This window comes from Ctenopharyngodon idella, chromosome 17 (genome assembly GCF_019924925.1).
Source record: "Ctenopharyngodon idella isolate HZGC_01 chromosome 17, HZGC01, whole genome shotgun sequence".
Lineage (NCBI taxonomy): Eukaryota > Metazoa > Chordata > Actinopteri > Cypriniformes > Xenocyprididae > Ctenopharyngodon > Ctenopharyngodon idella.
The window spans coordinates 12,564,285-12,587,336 of NC_067236.1; the positions used below are offsets into that span (position 1 = coordinate 12,564,285).

Sequence of the window (23,052 nt, forward strand, 5' to 3'; positions counted from 1 at the left end):
AAGTGAAAATTGTCAAGTGTTTCTATAGTTATTCTATAGTTATAGTTTATTATATACAGCAATAGAGGCTCAAACATGTAAGGTTATGTAGTCATTTTTAAAGAGTTATCTGTTGATTCTAGAGCTTACATATGATCTGTATATATTAATATTTATTTAAAATAAATGCTTAACTGTTAAACAAATTGCTTGTGTGAAATGGATTAATAATAATATAGATCATATAATAATTATTTTAATCATATATAAATCATAAAATAATTCTATAAATCATTAAAGCAAGACAATTTCATCGTTAAATATTTGTTTTTACTATATAGTGACCTTTAATTTGGAGGAAGAGAAACTGGGGGAGGGACTTTATTGCGTTAAATGTGTCAGTGTCACTTTGCTCACATCCGATTGGTCCAATTTCGGTTTGAGATCTCTTACCCAGAACATAACCTGCCCCGGAGCAGGTTAGCTGTGGAGCGTAAGTTACTATGGTGATGAACACCGCTAAAAGCCAAGTCACTTTCATGGTACCTAAAACCCAGGATTGGCACAAACTAATCTGAAACTTAACTGGCTAGCCAGCTAATCCGGCTTCATGGTACAGGCCCCAGGTTGGATTTATCTGGATTTGTCAACTCCAAAACCTACTCTGAAACTAAGAGTTTGTTCAACTAGCTTCATGCAACAGGCTACAGGTGTTTTATTAGGAAGAGTTCGAAAATGTGTACCATTGGCTTTTCCAGACAAATAAAAGCTTTAAAAAAATCATAAGGTATAACTTATGTACTTTGTTATATGTGAAAATATGAGCTTGTGTTAAAGTCACAATAAAATAAAAATGGAAAACAATTGCAATATTGCAGTATTATAAACGATGTATTCATTCATATCTCTATTTTTCATAACCCTAACCCGAATCTTTAAACAAAATAACTCCCTCCCTCTCCCCTCTCTTGCAATCTCTTCTCTGACGACGTGTTTACTGGCGCGAGAGGGGGACAACCTGTCAAACCACAACAATCCAACGATCGAATCAATTCCCCATGGACAAAATCAAGTCCCGCCTTACTTTTTTTTCTTCTTCTCAAGAAGCCGTTCCACTTGTGTGTATATCACAATAGAAAAGAAAACACTAGCACATCCTCTTCCTCTTTCATGCTGAGTTTAACCCCAAACCCATTCACTTCAGGTTGATGGAACCGGAAGTGCTAAAATGATCTCGTTACCGGGTTTTGACATTGTCAGGTCATTTGTATTTTGCTTTAAATGGCTAGTTTCATAATTTACTCAACCCTTGTGTTGTTCCAAACCTGTATGCACTTTTTTTCCTTCATATATTTTGAAGAACGGGGGTCCAAACAATACTAGACCCCACTGACTTTCATTATATGGAGAAGAAAAAAGAAAAAAAACACTGACCACTGCGATATTTTTCAAAATATCTTTTTTTTTTAAGGGGAAACATTCCTTTGAATCAAATGAATAACCTGACTACAGTTTGTTTTTGCTTAGGTATGCAAACACTTTTCAGAGCAAAATAAGGTGTCCTCATAGACCTTAACTGGTTTAAATGTTGATACGCTTACCAAATACTGCTCAATATCATTATCAAAATAAATCTAGACCAAAATAATGTATTCTTTGTATAAAGTAAATGATTACTCTAATAAATCACATTTAATGCTGGTTATAAACACAGGAATAGTTCAAATAACACATAGTGGATCAGCTAGAGGCATCTGAAGGCACATTTTGTTAGAAAACACTGATGTCACTCTAGTGAATTAAGCTACATTCAAACAGGTAAGATTTGTGCGTTCTTTACAGGGAAATGTATACATGTTTACCTGAGTGCACAGGGATTGGGTAATAAACGATACATATCTGAAAAATGTTGGTTGTTGATCTGTATATATTAATATTTATTTAAAATAAATGCTTAACTGTTAAACAAATTGCTTGTGTGAAATGGATTAATAATAATATAGATCATATAATAATTATTTTAATCATATATAAATCATAAAATAATTCTATAAATCATTAAAGCAAGACAATTTCATCGTTAAATATTTGTTTTTACTATATAGTGACCTTTAATTTGGAGGAAGAGAAACTGGGGGAGGGACTTTATTGCGTTAAATGTGTCAGTGTCACTTTGCTCACATCCGATTGGTCCAATTTCGGTTTGAGATCTCTTACCCAGAACATAACCTGCCCCGGAGCAGGTTAGCTGTGGAGCGTAAGTTACTATGGTGATGAACACCGCTAAAAGCCAAGTCACTTTCATGGTACCTAAAACCCAGGATTGGCACAAACTAATCTGAAACTTAACTGGCTAGCCAGCTAATCCGGCTTCATGGTACAGGCCCCAGGTTGGATTTATCTGGATTTGTCAACTCCAAAACCTACTCTGAAACTAAGAGTTTGTTCAACTAGCTTCATGCAACAGGCTACAGGTGTTTTATTAGGAAGAGTTCGAAAATGTGTACCATTGGCTTTTCCAGACAAATAAAAGCTTTAAAAAAATCATAAGGTATAACTTATGTACTTTGTTATATGTGAAAATATGAGCTTGTGTTAAAGTCACAATAAAATAAAAATGGAAAACAATTGCAATATTGCAGTATTATAAACGATGTATTCATTCATATCTCTATTTTTCATAACCCTAACCCGAATCTTTAAACAAAATAACTCCCTCCCTCTCCCCTCTCTTGCAATCTCTTCTCTGACGACGTGTTTACTGGCGCGAGAGGGGGACAACCTGTCAAACCACAACAATCCAACGATCGAATCAATTCCCCATGGACAAAATCAAGTCCCGCCTTACTTTTTTTTCTTCTTCTCAAGAAGCCGTTCCACTTGTGTGTATATCACAATAGAAAAGAAAACACTAGCACATCCTCTTCCTCTTTCATGCTGAGTTTAACCCCAAACCCATTCACTTCAGGTTGATGGAACCGGAAGTGCTAAAATGATCTCGTTACCGGGTTTTGACATTGTCAGGTCATTTGTATTTTGCTTTAAATGGCTAGTTTCATAATTTACTCAACCCTTGTGTTGTTCCAAACCTGTATGCACTTTTTTTCCTTCATATATTTTGAAGAACGGGGGTCCAAACAATACTAGACCCCACTGACTTTCATTATATGGAGAAGAAAAAAGAAAAAAAACACTGACCACTGCGATATTTTTCAAAATATCTTTTTTTTTTAAGGGGAAACATTCCTTTGAATCAAATGAATAACCTGACTACAGTTTGTTTTTGCTTAGGTATGCAAACACTTTTCAGAGCAAAATAAGGTGTCCTCATAGACCTTAACTGGTTTAAATGTTGATACGCTTACCAAATACTGCTCAATATCATTATCAAAATAAATCTAGACCAAAATAATGTATTCTTTGTATAAAGTAAATGATTACTCTAATAAATCACATTTAATGCTGGTTATAAACACAGGAATAGTTCAAATAACACATAGTGGATCAGCTAGAGGCATCTGAAGGCACATTTTGTTAGAAAACACTGATGTCACTCTAGTGAATTAAGCTACATTCAAACAGGTAAGATTTGTGCGTTCTTTAGGAGTCAGGCCAGCGATGGAAATCGCCTCTCTGCCCACCTGTTTTACTAAGCAACTTTATGTCAGTAATAACAATGTCATGGCTGACTGACTTGCACATGTCATAGAGGGTCAGCGAGGCCACCGTAACGGCGGTCAGGGCCTCCATCTCCACTCCTGTGCGGCCCGTGGTTTGGCAGGTTGCCTTTACGATGACAGCATGTCCTTCTTCCAGCAGCTCTATGGTCACGGAAACGTGGTCAAGAGGAAGCGGATGACAGAGGGGAATGAGGGATGAGGTCTGCTTGGCACCCATGATGCCCGCTAGCTGTGCTACCGCTAAGGCATCGCCCTTGGCGAGCTGGTTGACACACACCAGATGAAAAGCTTTTGGGCCCAGGATGACTTTGCCATAAGCTGTGGCTGTGCGACAAGTTGCCGCCTTAAAGCCCACATTGACCATGGAGGCTTTACCCTGTGCATCAGTGTGGGTCAACTGATCAGAGGTTCCATCAAAGCTGGACGATTGTGCGTCTGTATGTGGTATTTTCAAATCACACCCACATTCAGGAGTTTTTCTGTGGCAGTGGCGTGCAAGCTGCAGAGCTGAATCTCTAAATTTGAATGTCGACAGTAGTGCACTACGAAAGGGCACAGGAGCCAATGTTTTGGGTTGTAGCTGTGGTGGGTGAGACCCCCAGCGCAAAATATGTGTGGGGAAGGTTACAGCTGTAGGGGTTTTTGAGGCACCAACGTTCACCTGATGACAAGATTCAGTCATAGCGTCACTGCAAAGTGCCACTGAGGATGCACTGATGTGTCTTAGATTGTTGCTCATCATGGGATTAAAACGTAGTAGATTATCATTTCTATGAAAATTAGTCAAACTGTGTGCATCATTATCAAAAATGCTTGTGTAGTCCTGATGCACATTACTACAAAAGTGTTTACAGTAATTTGGTAATGACTGGGTTGTAGCAGAGGCTGCTGAGTCCATGCAGTGGATGAGAGAAAGAGCCGGTCTCTGACTGCCTCTCAACGGAGGCACTGGCAGCAGCCAACTGCCATCTCTACCTGTAAACAAGGACAAACATATTCAACAATAGCTTCTAAACGTCAATCCTCAACTGCTGGAAATCTGGGAAATGTATACATGTTTACCTGAGTGCACAGGGATTGGGTAATAAACGATACATATCTGAAAAATGTTGGTTGTTGATAGGGGTGTGTTTTTTTTTAAACAATGTGGAAGCTGGTCTTATCGAGTATGTCACTAGCTTTGCAAAAAAAACAAGAGCAGATAGTGATCTTTTATGGTCCTGTCCCAAATGGCACACTTCATATGCACTTTCGGTCAAATAACGACTTTATTCAACAATATCTAGTGATGGGTGATTTCAAAACACTGCTTCATGAAGCTTCGAAGCTTAACGAATCTTTTGTTTCGAATCAGTGGTTCAGAGCATGAATCAAACTGCCAAATTCGCCCTGGCTGCCCTGCCCAAAACGCTGTACTGTGCGTTCAAACCGTCACCGGCGAGAGGGTCAAAGTAATCAATCGGAATCCTCTCAAGCGAGGACCTCTACATTCCGACTGTTTGCCGCTGAACCGCGTCATAGCTCATTACTATAAAGTTGACCTGACTTCAACTGACTTCAGCTCTCACAGTCCAAGACGCGCCGCACCGCGCCGCTCTCGCCGGAGTGATTGAACCAGTGTTGTCACATGAACTGTTTTAAATATGTCTTTAGTAGCTTTCTGGGCATTGAAAGTGTTAATTGCCTTGCAGGCCTCACTGAGACATCGGATTTCATCAAAAATATCTTAATTTGTGTTCCGAAGATGAACGAAGGTCTTACGGGTGTGGAATGACATGAGGGTGAGTAATTAATGACAGAATTTTCATTTTTTGGGTGAACTAACCCTTTAAAGATGGCAAATATCACCCCTTAATGAAAAAGTTAATTTCTGTCACTGCTGTGAACTAACCAACGCACAGAATATGAAGAATATGGAAGGCAGCTGTCCATGACAAGCCTAAACCAGCCATGGTTCCAGCACAAAAACACAATCAGCAGTTTAAATACCGTTATCGACAAAATCCCAGAAAATACTGATATCATTTGTCAATATCGCACACCCCTAGTTGATATACAATAACAAAATAGATATTTTTATGGAAAACTTCAAAAATATAGAAAGGTCCCTTGTACTTTTAAAAACATTTCAAAATGTTCAAATGTAAAGGTATTCCTATCACGCTTTTTTTTTTTTAATCACATACTACTTTGTCAGTTTCATTCACATGTACTTTGCAAACATTTTTCACTGTTTTTGAAAAATCACCCAACCCTATGAGTGAAAATAGAGAAGCAGAGAAGGCCAGAAACAGAGTGAGTGAGATGGGAAGTGTATTACGTACAGCCACGTCACCCACCAATGAGGATCATCGGCCTGTTCTTCATCTGAGATATATTGAACATCCCTGAAAAAAAAAAAAGAGAGGAAGTTATATTCAGTTCAGAAAAAGTACATGATGAAGTAGATATGACCTAAGAGTTGAATTTTAAATTATATAATTTCGGGAATCATTTGCTGCACAGTTGATGTGTTAGTGTGTGTGTGTCTTTACCTGCATGCTGTTTCTTCTTCCTCCCGACTGCTGCCCCTATGATGTGCAGTAGTTCCTCTTCAGGTGCTCCGGAGCGCAGAAAATCCCTCAAAGACACCTCTGAATTCCCAAACAAACAAACCTAATAGCATGCCAACACAGACACAATAAAACTCAAAGCCACACAGAGCAGACAGCTAGGTGAAAAGCATAAGAGTGTTTAGGGAACATCAAACACACAATATGTACCTTAAGGTTGCCATCGGCCGTGATGCGCAATCGGTTACAGGAACCACAGAAATTGTCTGACATGGAGCTAATGAAGCCCAGCTGGCCCTGAAATCCTGGTACTCTAAACGCCTGTGAGCACACAAAACAGAAATACACACGAGGGCTTATCCGCTGATAGTTCATGATTCAAGATTTCAAAAGGAATGTTTTGATAAAAGTTTTTTGGCCTATTAATAACATGAGAAAGTTACAAAACATTTACAGACCAATGTATAATAACTGCACAGTAACACTGCAAAATAAAACTGACCCTCAGAAATGAGCCAAAACAAAAATATTTTCAAATTAGCTCTACCATGAGAATTTAACATTGAGAATGATTCATGGCCAATGATTTATTTAGCAGTCTGGAGCTGAGCTGACCTTGGCTGTGTCTGTTTCCTCTCCGGGCACAGGTTCCAGATTGGGCCATTTTTGCTTTATACAGTCCAGCATCTCCTGATAGCTCACCATCATCTTGAAGTTCCATCTGTTACCTACAGAGACAGCCAATGTGTAAAAAGTTGCTTAAACAACATTCAACTGTTTTATGTTTTTGAAATGATTTCTCTGAACATGAATTAAACGGCACATTATGGCCCAGTTTCACAGACAGGGCTTAAATTAAACCAGGATTAGGCTTTCATTAAATTAGGACATATAAGTAGCATTTTTAAACGTGCCTTAAAAAAAAAAAAAACATTACTGGTGTTCATCTTGAGACAAAACTATAGCACTGACATATTTTAAGATGTGTCAATACAAGTTGCTTTCAGTTAAGATAGTTCAAACAAGCATTTTAGTCTGGGACTAGACTTAAGCCTTGTCTGTGAAACCAGGCATATGTTCATTAAAACTTTGATCATTTCTTTTCTGGTGATTAAAGGAACACTTTGAAAACACATCAGATCTCAATGGGGAAAAATATGCTGGATATCTATACTGATATGGACTGGGTAATGTGTTAGGAATGAAAGAATGCCACATCGTTTGATGGAAATGAAAATGATCAACCTACAGAGGACTGAATTCAAAGACACCCCGAAAATCAAAGTGAAAAAATGATGCAGCAGGCTAGTCCATTTTGCTGAAATTTCATTGCAGCAACTCAAAATGGTACTCAGTAGTTTGTATGGCCCCCACGTGCTTGTATGCATGCCTGACAAAGTCAGTCACCTGGGGTATTTCCTCCCAGATCTGGACCAGGGCATCACTGAGCTCCTGGACAGTCTGAGGTGCAACCTGGCAACGTCGGATGGACCGAAACATAATGTCCCAGAGGTGTTCTATTGGATTTAGGCCAGGCGAGCGTGGGGGCCATTCAATGGTATCAATTCCTTCATCCTCCAGGAACTGCTTGCATACCTCGGGCCCTCAGGCCACCCTCATGAAGTCTGTTTCTGATTGTTTGGTCGGAGACATTCACACCAGTGGCCTGCTGGAGGTCATTTGTAGGGCTCTGGCAATGCTCATCCTGTTCCTCCTTGCACAAAGGAGCAGATACCAGTCCTGCTGATGGGTTAAGGACCTTCTATGGCCCTGTCAATCTCTCCTAGAGTAACTGCCTGTCTCCTGGAATCTCCTCCATGCTCTTGAGACTCTGCTGCGAGACACAGCAAACCTTCTGGCAATGGCATGTATTGATGTGATATCCTGGAGGAGCTGGACTGCCTGTGCAAACTCTGTAGGGTCCAGGTATCGCCTCATGCTACCAGTAGTTACACTGACCCTAGCCAAATGCAAAACTAGTGAAAAACAGTCAGAAAAGATGAGTAGGGAAAAAAATGTCAGTGTAAAACCATTCTTGTTTTGGGGGTCGTCTCATTTTTGCCCAAAGCAGCTGAAACTGATTAACAACCCCCTCTGCTACTTAACTGACCAGATCACTATCCCAGGAGTTTAACTGACTTGATGCTATTCTCTGATTAAAAAGTGTTCCTTTAATTTTTTTGAGCAGTGTATATACCAAACATTGAATGTCATGGATGTATATTTTCTGAGAGGAGGGTTTTTGTAGAGGAGGGTCAAAATGACAATTTTCATCTGAGATTTTAACCTGGAGACAAATTACTTTGGGTTCTAGACAAATTCATTTTTACCCTCCTGTAATATACCCCTGCTCCAAATCTCAGCTGAAAACTGTCATTTTGACCCCCCTCTACAAAATAGCGGATTACTCCGTGACCGTAAGTATACATCCATGAGATTCAATATTTTCCAAATTTTGGTTGATTTGACACAGAATGACCCTGTATTTCAGGGGTGGCCAACGTCACAGTCCTGCAGAGCTTTGCTCCAACCCTGATATAAGCTATATATCACCCTTAACACATTGATTAGCTTGTTCAGGTGTGTTTGATTAGGGTTGGAGCAAAACTCTGCAGGACTGTGGCTCTCCAGGACCAACGCTGGCCATCCCTGCTGTATTTAAAAGGCATCACTTGTGAATGTCACCTTTTTCACCCCTGATGAGTTTGCATCCCTGCCATCTACAACTATAAAACATGACAGTTTGTGACATTTATGAATTTTTTTCCAGTACTTATTTAAACCTTTCTAAACCTTACCATGAAAAAGTGATAATACAATAGTTCAAAACAAGCCTTTTTTTTTCTTAAGTTGGAGTCTCTATTTAATTTTTTTAAAAGAAATCCTGTAGTCATTAATAGTTTCACTTTGTGTCGAGTGAGATATTGTTAGATGAGTCATTGTTTGCACACCAGACAAACGGCTCCACTGATCACAGTATCTAATCAGTTGCTACTGGAGTGATTGCTGTAGTATTGACTCCCAGGGCAAGAACCTCTAACAGTGACTGCATAACAGCTTCTGCTACTGGCTCCAGAGAATCAATCTCTTCTCAGCTCACAAAGACAAATCTATTGAATTTGTCTCAAATCTCTTCATTGTCATTGACATCCAGTAAGAGCAGTTGAAACTTGTTTCTGCACATTGTTAAACCAATTTAGTAGTGAAAGAATAGGACTTAAATTGTTCTTGACTTAAAACATCACCAGAATGTGAACTGTGTTACATGTGTTATGAAAATAAATCCGGAGGAAAACAAGGTCTCACTGACCTGGAAAGAGAATAATCTGCACTACTAATACGATTAGAGAACTGGGGCAGAAACTGCAACCTATAACAGGGCTAACAAGTGCACAATGTAGATTTCTCTGACTTTAGCTAACATAATCTTACCATCAAAAGGCATGTACTCAATGAATCTCACATCCAATGGTTTCGTCTCTGTCAGTGACACAAAGTCAATCAACTCGTCTTCATTCAGACCTCTCATGACCACACAGTTCACCTGAGAACAGAGTTATATAGTTAAATAGTAGTATTTGTTTCCATACTATGGAAGTCAATGGGCTCCATCAACTGTTTGGTTACCCATATTCTTCAAAATATCTTTTTTTGTGTTCAGCAGAAGAAAGAAATTCATACAGGTTTGGAGCAACATGAAGGTGAGTAAATGATGACATAATTTTCATTTTTGGGTGAACAATCCATTTAAGAAAATGAATACTGACAACAAACTTTTTCGGGCGTTGCTAAAAAGGTGGTGATAAATGCTCTAAAGTGGGTTTAAGGGCTCCAGCATTTGGTTACTTTTGACAATAACAGTTTTTAACACCGTTTCCTAGTACTTTTGCATCTTTCTGAAGCCATAACCTTCTTAGACATGGATCATTTCACACATCAAAAGGGATTATAAAATATGATGTTTTGAAAAAGGTGCATTACCTTGACTGGATTGTAGCCCATTTCAACAGCCTTTTCAATGCCTTCCATCACTTTATGAAACCCTGCACGTGGTACCAATATTAAGCATCAATTAGAAAGTATTGTAGGCATATTGTAGGCAAGACCATTTAAAATAATGGTTGCAAATATGTGACTTTCACAGCTGAAGCTAAATTCCGTAGCCATATAAATTTCAATTCATTTTCTAGTAAGAACATGGAATCCAATAGTCTCTGGAATGTTTGCTACCATAGTTGTGTCAGTTAATTGTCACAATACTGCTATTATACGGCTTAAATACTTGGCATTACAAGATAATAATCGGTGTTGATGGTGTTTCCGGTGTTCAGCCGCAACACCGGTTACGTCACTTATCCACCACAGCACCGCCCCCCACCGTCGTTTTGATTTTTTATAGTAATAAAAATCATTTAGTTCAGTAAGAAAACAGACACTACAAAAAAAACACCTTGCGCATTTTACTTTCGATTTTGACAGCTTCTGATTAGAACATGTTCATTTAACTAAGAAAAAAGTTTGACACAATAATGTAACAAGAGTTAAACTGGGTAAGATTTATGTATGAAACTCTACAGATGGAAGTTACATAGTACAGGGTTTACACTTTTGTTCTTCTGCAATATGTTTTGATTCTGAAATGAGAACATGAAGCATTCCCCTCTTACAATGACTGTACATCTTCATTATCCTATTGTTAATTATTTTCTACGTTATTTTTCACTCGTTATATATGTCTTTAATGAGTGACTGATCAACAGAAACTTGCACCTTTTCGTCTAGCGATGAACTCAAATTTGGCAGGGACCAGGGTGTCTAGGCTGATGTTGAGTAGATCCACTCCAGATTTTTTCAAACCGGGCAACAGCCGGGTCAAATTCATGCCATTTGTGGTGACTGCAATTGTTTTCAGACCCTCCAACTTCCTCAATTCCCCTTTCAAAAAAAAAAAAAGAGAAACGGTCAACTATTCAAAGCATTTCTGGCTGCAACATCCTTTTTCATGCTTGTTTTTCAGAATATTAGCCAATAAGCATGAAACACGCAGCACATGATCAGAGACCAACAAAATTATTATCAGTGCTAGTTTCACCGTAACATTGACTTAAAATGACATGTACTGAAATAAACTGAACACAGAAAAATTTGTTCATTCTTTAAAGGATTAGTTCACTTTCATATAAAATTTTCCTGATAATTTACTCACCCCCATGTCATCCAAGATGTTCATGTCTTTCTTTCTTCAGTCGAAAAGAAATTAAGGTTTTTGATGAAAACATTCCAGGATTATTCTCCTTATAATGAACTTCAATGGCCTCCAAATGGTTGAAGGTCAAAATTACAGTTTCAGTGCAGCTTCAAAGGGCTTTAAATGATACCAGACGAGGAATAAGGGTCTTATCTAGTGAAACGATCGGCCACTTTCGAAAAAAAATGTATATGCTTTATATAAACAAAAGATCGCCTTCCAAATGCTTCCGCCAAAACCGTACTTTCGTATTCTTCAAAAAGCTTGTTGAATAGGGAATGTGTAGAACATACAGCGTAAGCTTTTTGAAGAATACGAAAGTACGGTTTTGGCGGAAGCACTTGGAAGGCGATCTTTTGTTTATATAAAGCATATACTTTTACATTTTTTTCTAAAATGACCGATCGTTTCGCTAGATAAGACCCTTATTCCTCGTCTGGTATCGTTTAAAGCCCTTTGAAGCTGCACTGAAACTATAATTTTGACCTTCAACCGTTTGGAGGCCATTGAAGTCCATTATAAGGAGAATAATCCTGGAATGTTTTCATCAAAAACCTTAATTTCTTTTCGACTGAAGAAAGAAAGACATGAACATCTTGGATGACATGGGGGTGAGTAAATTATCAGGAAAATTTTATATGAAAGTGAACTAATCCTTTAAGTTCTACCCTTAGTCTCTTAGTTAAAATATCCACTGTATTGTACATTAAAAGTATGAACTGATTGTAATTTCGTAATTGCAGACATTCCAACATGTAACATGAGGAGAAGTCTATATCACTACTGTGTTATGATTCAAAGTTAAAAAGCATTTACAAAACTAATAAAAGGTGTAAAAATTACCTATTATATGCAGAACGTCTGGGCGAATGAGAGGTTCTCCTCCAGTCAGCCGTATCTTGTTCACCCCCTCTCGTACGAAGAGTCTGGCTAATGTCAGTAACTCCTCTGTTGTTAGGAGCTGAGAGCGAGGGCTGAGTTTTACCCCTTCTTGTGGCATACAGTACTGACCTGAGAAATAGAAAAACAAATCACTATTGATTCTCAATTCTTGTCTTGAAGGGACAGTGTGTAAGTTTCGCAGCAAGAGGTCGCTTATTTAAAACAATAGCAAAGATTATTATTAGTTTAATGACGCCGTGAAGGGGCATGGAATCATGGGAGTTGACGTCTTCACCTCCATTGTCGATGGAAATCAATCCTGACGGGACTCAGGCAGAAATCTGCATATTCATGAAGCTGAAGTCTTTCTACAAAGCATACGGTATTTGAGAAACTTACAGCGAAGGTTACATTTCTCGGTGAGGGAAATGCGAAGGTAATTATGTCTCCGTCCAAAAGAGTCCGTAAGGAATGCTGAGAAAGGCAGAACATCCTTCAGAACTCGCTTATGGCCACCTGGAACCACAAGCTCTTGGACCTGCCGAGAACAACAAACAAGGCATGATCAGATGACATATCAGCAAAACAAAATAGTTTTTATTTACAGTTATATTACATAGTACAGTACACTGAGAACATAAGACTAATCAGGTAAATAATTAAGTGTGGCAGACAGGAAAAGCTCAAGGCCAATAAAATCAGCACAGTGTCTTTCTCTTATTTCTGACAGCATTTTAAGGTTATCAATAATGTGATGTTCTTACTTTTAAATGTTATCTGCTCTTAATTTGAGAGCAAATAAAATATAGTCGAGTCAAATTATTTTTATAGCACTTTTCACAATATAGTTTCAAAGCAGCTTTACAGAATGTTAACGTTTATAATATCTTATAGTGATTTATGCTTAAAATGGGCACCATAAATGTAAGGATTTGATCTATAAGGGCACCAAATAATATTGTGAGTTTTGGTCACATCACTCAAGGTTAGTGCAAGAGTGACAAGTGACCTTCTTTTCCCTTTTCCTCAGGGCACCAGCTAAGGAGTCTTGCCTTAACAATAAAATAATCTTTTTCATTTATTCAACAATCATCTTTATGTTAACTGGAGGGTTATCTGTTTGTCATCTGACCAATCTGAAGGATTTGTGAGATATCGTTAACTTGTAGAGCCTCTTCTACATTATTAACACAAGGGTAATAAAATAAATTTTATTAACAAAAAGATAAACAAGAGTAAATCAACACAACTACAAAATGAATACCATGAATGATACAGGAATAAAGTGCATAAAATACAAGTGATGAAGGCTATGGAAGAGTTACGTGATCTTAAGGAAAGATAAATTGTTTCTCAAACTAATAAGGTGAAGAACCTTAATATACATCAAACAAATGAATGAAAGATTATTTATTAACTAGCATCAGTTATATTACCTCTAATGTAAAAGAGAAAATCACATACAGATAATATAAAGGTCAAGGTCTCTGGAAAGAGGTTTGGTAAAGTAATATTTATGTTCCACATTGTTGAGTGAGCAGTTCGATGACGGTGACGTCTTCCACTGATTGTGCTGGGTGACAATGCAGTCGGGAGAGGAGTCGGAATCCATTTCAACAGCCTTGAACACGAAGCTCTGTGGGATGCTGATCTCCTCGAGCACCAAAAAGGGTCCTAAAATCTGGAACAAACGGATGAGGCCCTGAAGTAGGTGCAGAAGGTACACGCAGATGAAGGTACCTTGAAGTGAAGGTTTGTTCTCCTGAGCTTAACCTTGTTGCAAATGTGTCTGTATGTCTTCTGCCTCTGGGCTAGGCGCTCAGGAATTGGTCAATCAGCTTTTGTCCCTTTGGCATGGAGACTTGGGACGTGCCTCTTGTCTCTTTCCTCACAGACTGGAAGCTCAGAACGTGATCGTATCTGTTGCTGCCTCACAAGCTGTCGACTCAAAGTATGGAATTTGTTGCTGTCTCACCTTGCAAAGGCTGGAGACTCAGGATGGCATATCTGTTAGTATCTCACCAGATGGGAGACTCAGAACCTGAATGTATCTGTTGCTGCCTTTTTTAATGTTACGGGCTGGAGGCTCAGAACAAGTATGTATCTGTTAGTGTCTAACCAGACGGGAGACCAGAACACCTTTGGCAATATTCTTAACAAATAGAGTCCAAACATGATGGGAAAAGCTTGAGCAGTCATGCATGCATTCATTTGTACATTAACTTAGCTGAATTTGTGTAAGATGTTGCACTACAAAGAGCTGTCACTGAGAATACTTTTATCTGTGAATAAGTATGAAATGGATGTGTGTAGTTTACATAAGTTTTAAGGTTTCCAAGCATAGTTGTGAATGGACTGGATGGATCATTGTGGCCTCCCTTTGTTTCAGCCACTGCTCTTGCATCCAAAAAGTCCTAAAGAATTATGGCGGTTGGCTTAAACCCAAGGGATTAGTCTCAAGATGGGTGCAGGGCAGAAACTGCCTGTGTGGACCAATGAGAAGTCATGTCCTTCCCGCATTTGAGGTGTCTGTCAGTTGTCCTAGCATCCATATCTGATGGTCTTGGACATTTGTTTGTGCTAGTCCACCAAGATCCAGTTGAAATGTAGCAAATCTTTCTCCTCTGTTGCATTAAGAGAGGGGCCCTGCCATAAAACTGGGCCCTAGAATGTGCTGTTCCCTACACATTTACATTTATTATCACCCAGCTCTAATCTGATATGGTTTACATTTTGCGAACATACAAGCAATTGAGCAGTTGAGATATGCTATATAGTATATATCGCCGACCCTACACCAGTTTACTGTATGTATAGAGATAAAGTTTGGTATACTTAAATATCTAAACTTATTTGAAGGCCAAAAAGATTATTTGGGATATAATGAAAGATGAATGGCATTACTTTGCAGCACAAACAAAGTGTTTCTATTTCGGAACTTTTATAATTAAACTCAGTATTGAGAATTAAAAGAACCATTCAGCTTATTAAGCTTTCTTTGAACCTCAGCTGGACAAACTGCCCGGCTTGCTTTTGCAAAGTCTATATTAAGGGAGAATTTCTGTTATAAATTATACGAATATGATATTTCGATTTAATTTACATCATTTTGTAGGCTATTGACCAGTTTGTGGTAAACACTTTGATGGCAAAAGAGAATGCATTAACAGTTTGTCATGTTATATATCACATGCATCCATGACTGATATGTCTGGTTTGGTACTTTAGTGAGAGTCTTATGACTCAACTGTTGTAAAGAAAGAACCATTTATAATTTGTCACACTTTAAAACCATTATGTTCAGCACCCATTCTTGAATGAAGCATAAATGAGACCTTGTGCATGTATTACTGCTATGACAGTCATTATTTTTTAAATGTTGCTTATGTTTCCAAATACTTTTTTGTGGCTACTTTTTACACAGTAATGAATGACTACTATTCATTACATAACCATAGTATTTATATGGTACAATGTATTTCAAAAAGTGTAAACAGATAAATAAATTGCCGTGTTTTATTGTTTGGCTGCATCAAACAACTCCTAATACGTACAGTATATATAACAGTAATCGGCCACAATCATACATCAAACGAAAGCAAATGTTGTTACATGAAAACAGACAGAAAAAAACAGTGTAAGAAAGTCAGAATTTGCGATGTTTAGGCAAGAGTTAAAATCCTTGTCGCAAACCCAAGTGTTTTAACGTTAGTCACCATTTGTGACGTAAAATCATCACGTGCATTTTTAAGATAGGCTAATTTTCTTACCTGTGCAGTTGTGACAGATGTACAGGAAGAGTCTGGCACAAACACTTGCTCCAGTCTGTTCTCTTCATGCGTGATACTGGAATACCATCGACACACTCTATATCTCCCACATGTCTGTCGAACTGTCCGCTTTGCGCAGGCCTCAGCCGCGGTGTGTGCCCCTAAGATAAGGCGACTGAATGCGCTGCAGTTCAATGCCATCATAAAAGCAAAAAAACAGTCTGTGCTGAAAGTGGCACATTATCTGCTCATGTTGTAGCTGCGTTAAACTTAACATTCAGCTCGCCTTGAACATGCACGAGGGGGTGTGTCTTTGTGCAACCAATCAACGTCGATGAAAATGTACAGGAGTTCTGGGCAATATAGTTTCTCGAATGTGAACTACAAATAACGAAAGTGTACAAGAGATTTCGACACGAGTCGAAAGTCGAGTGAAACTTTAACTTAACTAAGCAATGTTACACACATACCAAAAGCCACCAAAAATCTTAGCGATGTTTTTCTTGTACTGCACACCATGCTCAACAACTGTGTGTCTTGGATGACATTCTGGTAAGCATCTGTAATAAAGTGTTGTTAATCATTTCATAGTGTTCAGGAGTTTGGAGTTTGAACTCAAATGATGGAGTTCAACATATTGTGTTGCTCACATGCAGGTGCACAAATCCCCAAGAGAAAACCAAGCCTAGTCTAAAATGGACAAATCACTGTAATATTTTGGAGTGGACTGAGATTTTATTTAATTAGGCCTAGTAAAGCAAGTGATACCAAAAGACAAACCAAAAGTGTTTTATAACATCTATAGTGGATCAAATTTAGAAAAGGAAAAGAAAAATAACAAACTTAACTTGTTAAAAGCTGATGAACCGATTTTCTCCTCCTACTGTATGTTTAGAAACTTTCTTAACCCTATAAAGCCTGACATATGAAATAATAGTCAGAAAAATGTATTTTGATTTTTTTTAATGTATTACGTATTATTATAATGTATTATAATACATAATACATTATGTATTATAATACATTATAATGTATAATGTATTATGTGTTTTTTGTTGAGTATCAGGCTTTTATGTTTCATATGATAGTGTGAGAATATGGAGCTCACACTGGAGGGCAAAAATATGCAATTTGGTGAAGTTGCTGATATTTATATGGACAAAAAGTAGATAAAATTCTGATTCTTGTAATGTAATTCTATCAGATCTCCATAACAGTATAGCAGACTGCATAAAATGCATATAAATATCAGTTGTCACTCTATCTCCCAACAATGTTGTTTAAATACTGATATTAAATAATGAAATTTAAATGCTTAGTTTTATTGATCAAAACATATTATGCAATGCAATTTAATGATAATTGAGATATGTACAAATAAACATTTCTCAAAAGCTTGATGTATATTATTTTAACATGTTTTTTCTAAAAAAAAAAGAAAAAAAAAGATGAGACAGTCAAGTTGCTTGAGTCCAGTAAGTATTCTTGAAATAAAGTTATTCTTACTAGAATTAGAAATATTTCACGGCAAAAAGACATGTGAACCACGGCCTGAAAGGGGACAAAGAATTCTAGAATTTAGAATTCTACTAAAAAGCCTTTTCTTTCTAAAAAAAAAAAAGTATAAACTATCAATCAAATGACAGAAGGAATGTAGTAGATTGTGTACAGCAGTTTTGATCAAGTTGATGATTTAGAGGCCCTAGAAAATTTGTGTATCAGGTAATATAGTAGGCTCTATAGGGATAAGCATTATTAAAGCTAGGGTAGGCATTCGGATTGGCTTCCAATAGCAAGCTAGCTTTGAAAGCATAAGATCCAACCCTCCCTTCCTAGCGCTCGCCAAAGCCGCTTTAAAGAAAGCCAAGGTTAGCAACAACAAAAAAAAAGAAAAAAACGTAACGCTGCAGAACACAGGGAGGCTGTTTTTTTCACGGATGTCAATGGACGAGAGGCTTCACGACACTTAATAAACTGCTTTTGTGGGAAAACAGCTTATCGTTTAAGGAATCAACATGTTTGCCCTTAAAAATTAGTTTTGGATTGATCAATTTTAAGAGTTTACACCAGAAAAATGCTGTTTCATAAGAGAAGTCATGGACAATTTTGCTACAGGTAGGATTCAGTTTATGGCGCTTCTCATTCATTTCTATGGTGTCTGCAAACAGTGATTGACTGTCGCACAACTCTAAAATAAATGTAAACTTTTTGATCCAAGCCGTTACGCTTTCTCTAATGGTAGAACCATGGACCCTATCTCCAAAAATAAGACCATCTCTGGCCATGCCTCCTCCAAAACAGAGCAGAGTCTGCAAAGCGTCACTGACGTTAAATTACCTCATGTCTCAAAGCACACAACATTACAACAGAGGGGTGCAGGTATGACGTCAGAACCCAGAAGACTAATTTTCCGCTGTGCACTTCCTGAGTGCATGAGACAACCACGAGCAGCACTCCGCTGCATGCAGATTCTTTAAAAATGGAGAAACGAGTGCATGACATGGGACTGCGCTGCTGAGAGTATTGACCATATGCACAGTTACTCCTGGTTTTCGTTAAGCTAGCTTGGGCATTTCTGTTGAACTGTTAGCTGTTAATGGTTGGTTCTGTTCCTTTGCGAGATTTCAAAGATGGTCGGTTTTGTTCCATTACAAGATTTAATCTCGTAAAGGAACAAAACTGACCGTCATTGAAATCTCGTAATGGAACAAAACCAACTGTTATTAAAATCTCGTAAAATAATAAATCATACCGTATTGAGATCTAGTAACTGAGCAAATGAAAATTTGACTGACTGACAATGAAAACCAACTGTCATTGAAATCTTGTAAAATGAACAAAATCGACCGTCTTTTAAATCTCGTAGTAGAACAAAACCAACCATCACTGAAATCTCGTAAATTAATAAAAACCGACAGTTTGATTTGTTTCAAATTCAGCCGTCATTAAAATCTCATAACTGAACCAAACCTTTAAAACTTTATTCGGTTACAAGATCTCAATTATGATCGGTTTTGTTCAGTTGTGAGATCTCAGTGATGGTCGGCTGTGTTCTATTAAGAGATCTCAATGATAGTTTTATTCCGTTATGAGATTTCAATGACAGTCGAGTTCGAAACGATTCAAACTGTTGGTTTTGTTTTGTGACGAAATTTCTATAACAGTCGGTTTTCAGTGTTTTGTGCGAGATTTCAATGTCTGTTTTGTTCGGTTACAAGATTTCAATGATGGTTGGTTTTGTTTCTTTGTTATTTTACAAGATTTCAAAGACAGTTGGTTTAGTTTCTTTATGAGATTTTTAATGATGGTCGGTTTTGTTCCTTAAAGAGATCTCAATAGCAGTCAGTTTCGTTCCTTTACGAGATCTCAATGACTGTCAGTTTTGTTTCTTTGCGAGATCTCAATGACGGTCGGTTTTGTTCCTTTACAAGTTTTCAATGACAGTCAGTTTTGTTTCTTTTACGAGATTTTAGTGACGGTCAGTTGTGTTCGGTTACGAGATTTCAAAGACTGTCAGGTTTCAACGACGGTCGGTTTTATTCAGTTAATGACGTTCTGTTACGAGATTTCAATGATGGTCGGTTTTATTCAGTTAGAAGATTTCAATGATGTCTGTTTTATTTGGTTACAAGATTTCAATGATGGTCAGTTTTATTCTGTTATGAGATTTCAATGACAATCGAGTTTAAAATGTTTCAAACTGTTGGTTTTGTTTTGTGATGAGATTTCAATGATGGTCGGTTTTCAGTATCACTTTTGTTCCACTTCTGGATTTCAGTGACTGTTGGTTTTATTTGGTTATGAGATTTCAATGACGGTCGGTTTTGGCCGGGATATGAGATCCCAATGACGGTCGGTTTTGTTCCTTTACAAGATTTCAATGACAGTCGGTTTTGTTTCTTTACGAGATTTCAGTGACGGTTGGTTTTATGTTTGGTTACGAGATTTCAAAGACTGTCGGTTTTCAATGATGGTCAGTTTTCTTCTGTTATGAGATTTCACAGACAGTCAGTTTTGTTTCGTTATGAGATCACAATGATGGCCGGTTTTGTTCGATTACGAGATCTCAATGACGGTTGGTTTTCAGTGTCAGTCGGTTTTGTTTCGTTACAACATTTCAATGATGGTTGGTTTTGCTCCGTTACGAGATTTTAATGACAGTCGTTTTTATTCGGTTACAAGTTTTCAAAGACCATCGGTTTTGTTTTGTGACGAGATTTCATAAATGTCGGCAAATTATATTAGAAGGAAATGTAATTGCTACTTCCACTGATGTCTGACATCAGTGTGTATTTTATAAACTCTAAATGTATTGTTTTACTGGTGCTTATGCGTATTTAAATGTCTGAAACCTTAAAAAACATGTGGCTGAAAACACTGCATAGTTGCAATATATGACGCACAGTTTGAATCTGGCAGTTATGTGACATCGCTGAACGTTTTAAATCCCAGATGTGGGACCGTACGCCCAGAGGCACAGAAAAAAAAAATCCCATATGTGGGACCGTACCGCTCAAAGGGTTAATGATGGTCGGTTTTGTTCGGTTATGAGAATTCAATGACGCTTGGTTTTCAGTAACAGTCGGTTTTGTTCTGTTATAAGATTTCAAAGATGGTCGGGTTTGTTTGGTTACGAGATCTCAATGACGGTCGGTTTTATTCAGTTATGAGCTTTCAATGACATCGGTTTTATTTGGTTACAAGATTTCAAAGACAGTCGATTTGTTTCATTACGAGATTTTAATGATGGTTGGTTTTGTTCGGTTACGAGATCCACATGATGGTTGGTTTTCAGTGTCAGTCAGTTTTGTTCTGTTGTGAGCTTTCAAAGATGGTCGGTTTTATTCAGTTACGAGATCTCAATGACGGTTGGTTTTCAGTGTCAGTCGGTTTTGTTTCGTTACAACATTTCAATGATGGTTGGTTTTGCTCCGTTACGAGATTTTAATGACAGTCGTTTTTATTCGGTTACAAGATATCAAAGACAGTCGGTTTTGTTATGTTACGAGATTTCAATAACAGTCAGTTTCGCTTTGTTACGAGATTTTAATGATGGTCGGTTTTGTTCGGTTACGAGAACTCAATGATGGTTGGTTTTCAGTGACAGTCGGTTTTGTTCTGTTATAAGATTTCAAAGATGGTCAGGTTTGTTCAGTTATGAGATCTCAATGACGGTTTGTTTTATTCAGTTACAAGCTTTCAATAACATCGGTTTTATTTGGTTACAAGATTTCAAAGACATTTGGTTTTGTTTCGTTACAAGATTTCAATGACGGTTGGTTTTGTTTCTTTGTTCTTTTACGAGATTTCAAAGACAGTCAGTTGTGTTTCATTATGAGATTTAAAAGATAGTCAGGTTTGTTCGGTTACGAGATCTCAATGACAGTTGGTCAATACCAACTGACACAAGATCTCAGTGTCAGTTGGTATTGTTCTTTTATAATATTTCAAAGATGTTTGGGTTTGTTCGGTTATGAGATCTCAATGACGGTTTGTTTTATTCAGTTACAAGCTTTCAATAACATCAGTTTTATTTGGTTACATGATTTCAAAGACAGTCAGTTTTGTTTCGTTACGAGATTTCAGTGACACTTGGTTTTGTTTCTTTGTTCTTTTACGAGATTTCAAAGACAGTTGGTTTTGTTTTGTTATGAGATTTAAATGATGGTTGGTTTTGTTTGGTTACGAGATCTCAGTGACGGTTGGTTTTCAGTGTCAGTCGGTTTTGTTTTGTTGTGAGATTTCAAAGATGGTCAGGTTTGTTTCTTTGTTTTTTTTACGAGATTTCAAAGATGGTCGGTTTTATTCAGTTACTAGATTTCAATGATGGTTGCTTTTATTCAGTTACGAGATTTCAGTGACATCTGTTTTATTCTGGTACGAGAAATCAAAGACAGTCGGTTTTGTTTTGTTACAAGATTTCAACGATGGTCGGTTTTGTTCTGTTACGAGATTTCAATAACAGTCGGTTTCGTTTTGTTATGAGATTTTAATGATGGTCGGTTTTGTTTGGTTACAAGATCTCAATGATGGTTGGTTTTCAGTGTCAGTCGGTTTTGTTCTGTTGTGAAATTTCAAACATGGTTGGGTTTGTTCCCTTGTTCTTTTACAAGATTTTAATGATGGTCGGTTTTGTTTGGTTACGAGAACTCAATGACAGTCGGTTTTGTTCTGTTATAAGATTTCAAAGATGGTCGGGTTTGTTTGGTTATGAGATCTCGATGGTTTGTTTTATTCAGTTACAAGCTTTCAATAACATCGGTTTTATTCGGTTACGAGATTTCAAAGACAGTCGGTTTTGTTTCGTTACAAGATTTCAATGACGGTTGGTTTTGTTTCTTTGTTCTTTTACGAGATTTCAAAGACAGTAGGTTTTGTTTTGTTATGAGATTTAAAAGATGGTCGGGTTTGTTCGGTTACAAGATCTCAATAACGGTTGGTCAATACCAACTGACACAAGATCTCAGAGTCAGTTGGTATTGTTCTTTTATAAGCTTTCAAAGATGGTTGGGTTTGTTCGGTTACGAGATCTCAATGACGGTTTGTTTTATTCAGTTACAAGCTTTCAATAACATCGGTTTTATTTGGTTATACGATTTCAAAGACAGTTGGTTTTGTTTCATTATGAGATCTCAGTGAAGGTTGGTTTTCAGTGTCAGTCGGTTTTGTTCTGTTGTGAGATTTCAAAGATGGTCGGGTTTGTTCCTTTGTTCTTTTACGAGATTTTATTAATGGTCGGTTTTATTCGGTTACAAGATTTCAAAGACAGTCGGTTTTGTTTTGTTACGAGATTTCAGTGACACTTGGTTTTGTTTCTTTGTTCTTTTATGAGATTTCAAAGGCAGTTGGTTTTGTTTCGTTATGAGATTTAAATGATGGTTGGTTTTGTTTGGTTACGAGATCTCAATGACGTTTGGTTTTCAGTGTCAGTCGGTTTTGTT

At 37.5% G+C, this 23,052-nt stretch overlaps 1 protein-coding gene across 2 annotated transcripts; it reads right to left on the bottom strand.

Annotated features, from left to right (window-relative positions):
* Positions 1–1,421: 1,421 nt before the first annotated feature.
* Positions 1,422–16,429, bottom strand: mocs1 (molybdenum cofactor synthesis 1). 2 transcript variants are annotated; one of them, XM_051869301.1, is made up of 11 exons: positions 16,112–16,429; positions 12,741–12,879; positions 12,303–12,470; positions 10,982–11,146; positions 10,193–10,254; positions 9,644–9,755; positions 6,827–6,939; positions 6,422–6,532; positions 6,194–6,314; positions 5,999–6,046; positions 1,422–4,634 (listed from the first exon to the last, which is right to left on the bottom strand). In XM_051869301.1, the coding sequence occupies exons 1-11, from the start codon at positions 16,313–16,315 to the stop codon at positions 3,580–3,582; spliced, it is 2,298 nt and encodes a 765-aa protein (XP_051725261.1). In that variant the 5' UTR covers positions 16,316–16,429; the 3' UTR covers positions 1,422–3,579. The 2 variants fall into 2 exon arrangements, with proteins under 2 accessions (XP_051725261.1, XP_051725262.1); XM_051869302.1 differs by having other exon boundaries at positions 4,391–4,634; positions 5,984–6,046; positions 16,112–16,428.
* Positions 16,430–23,052: the final 6,623 nt, after the last annotated feature.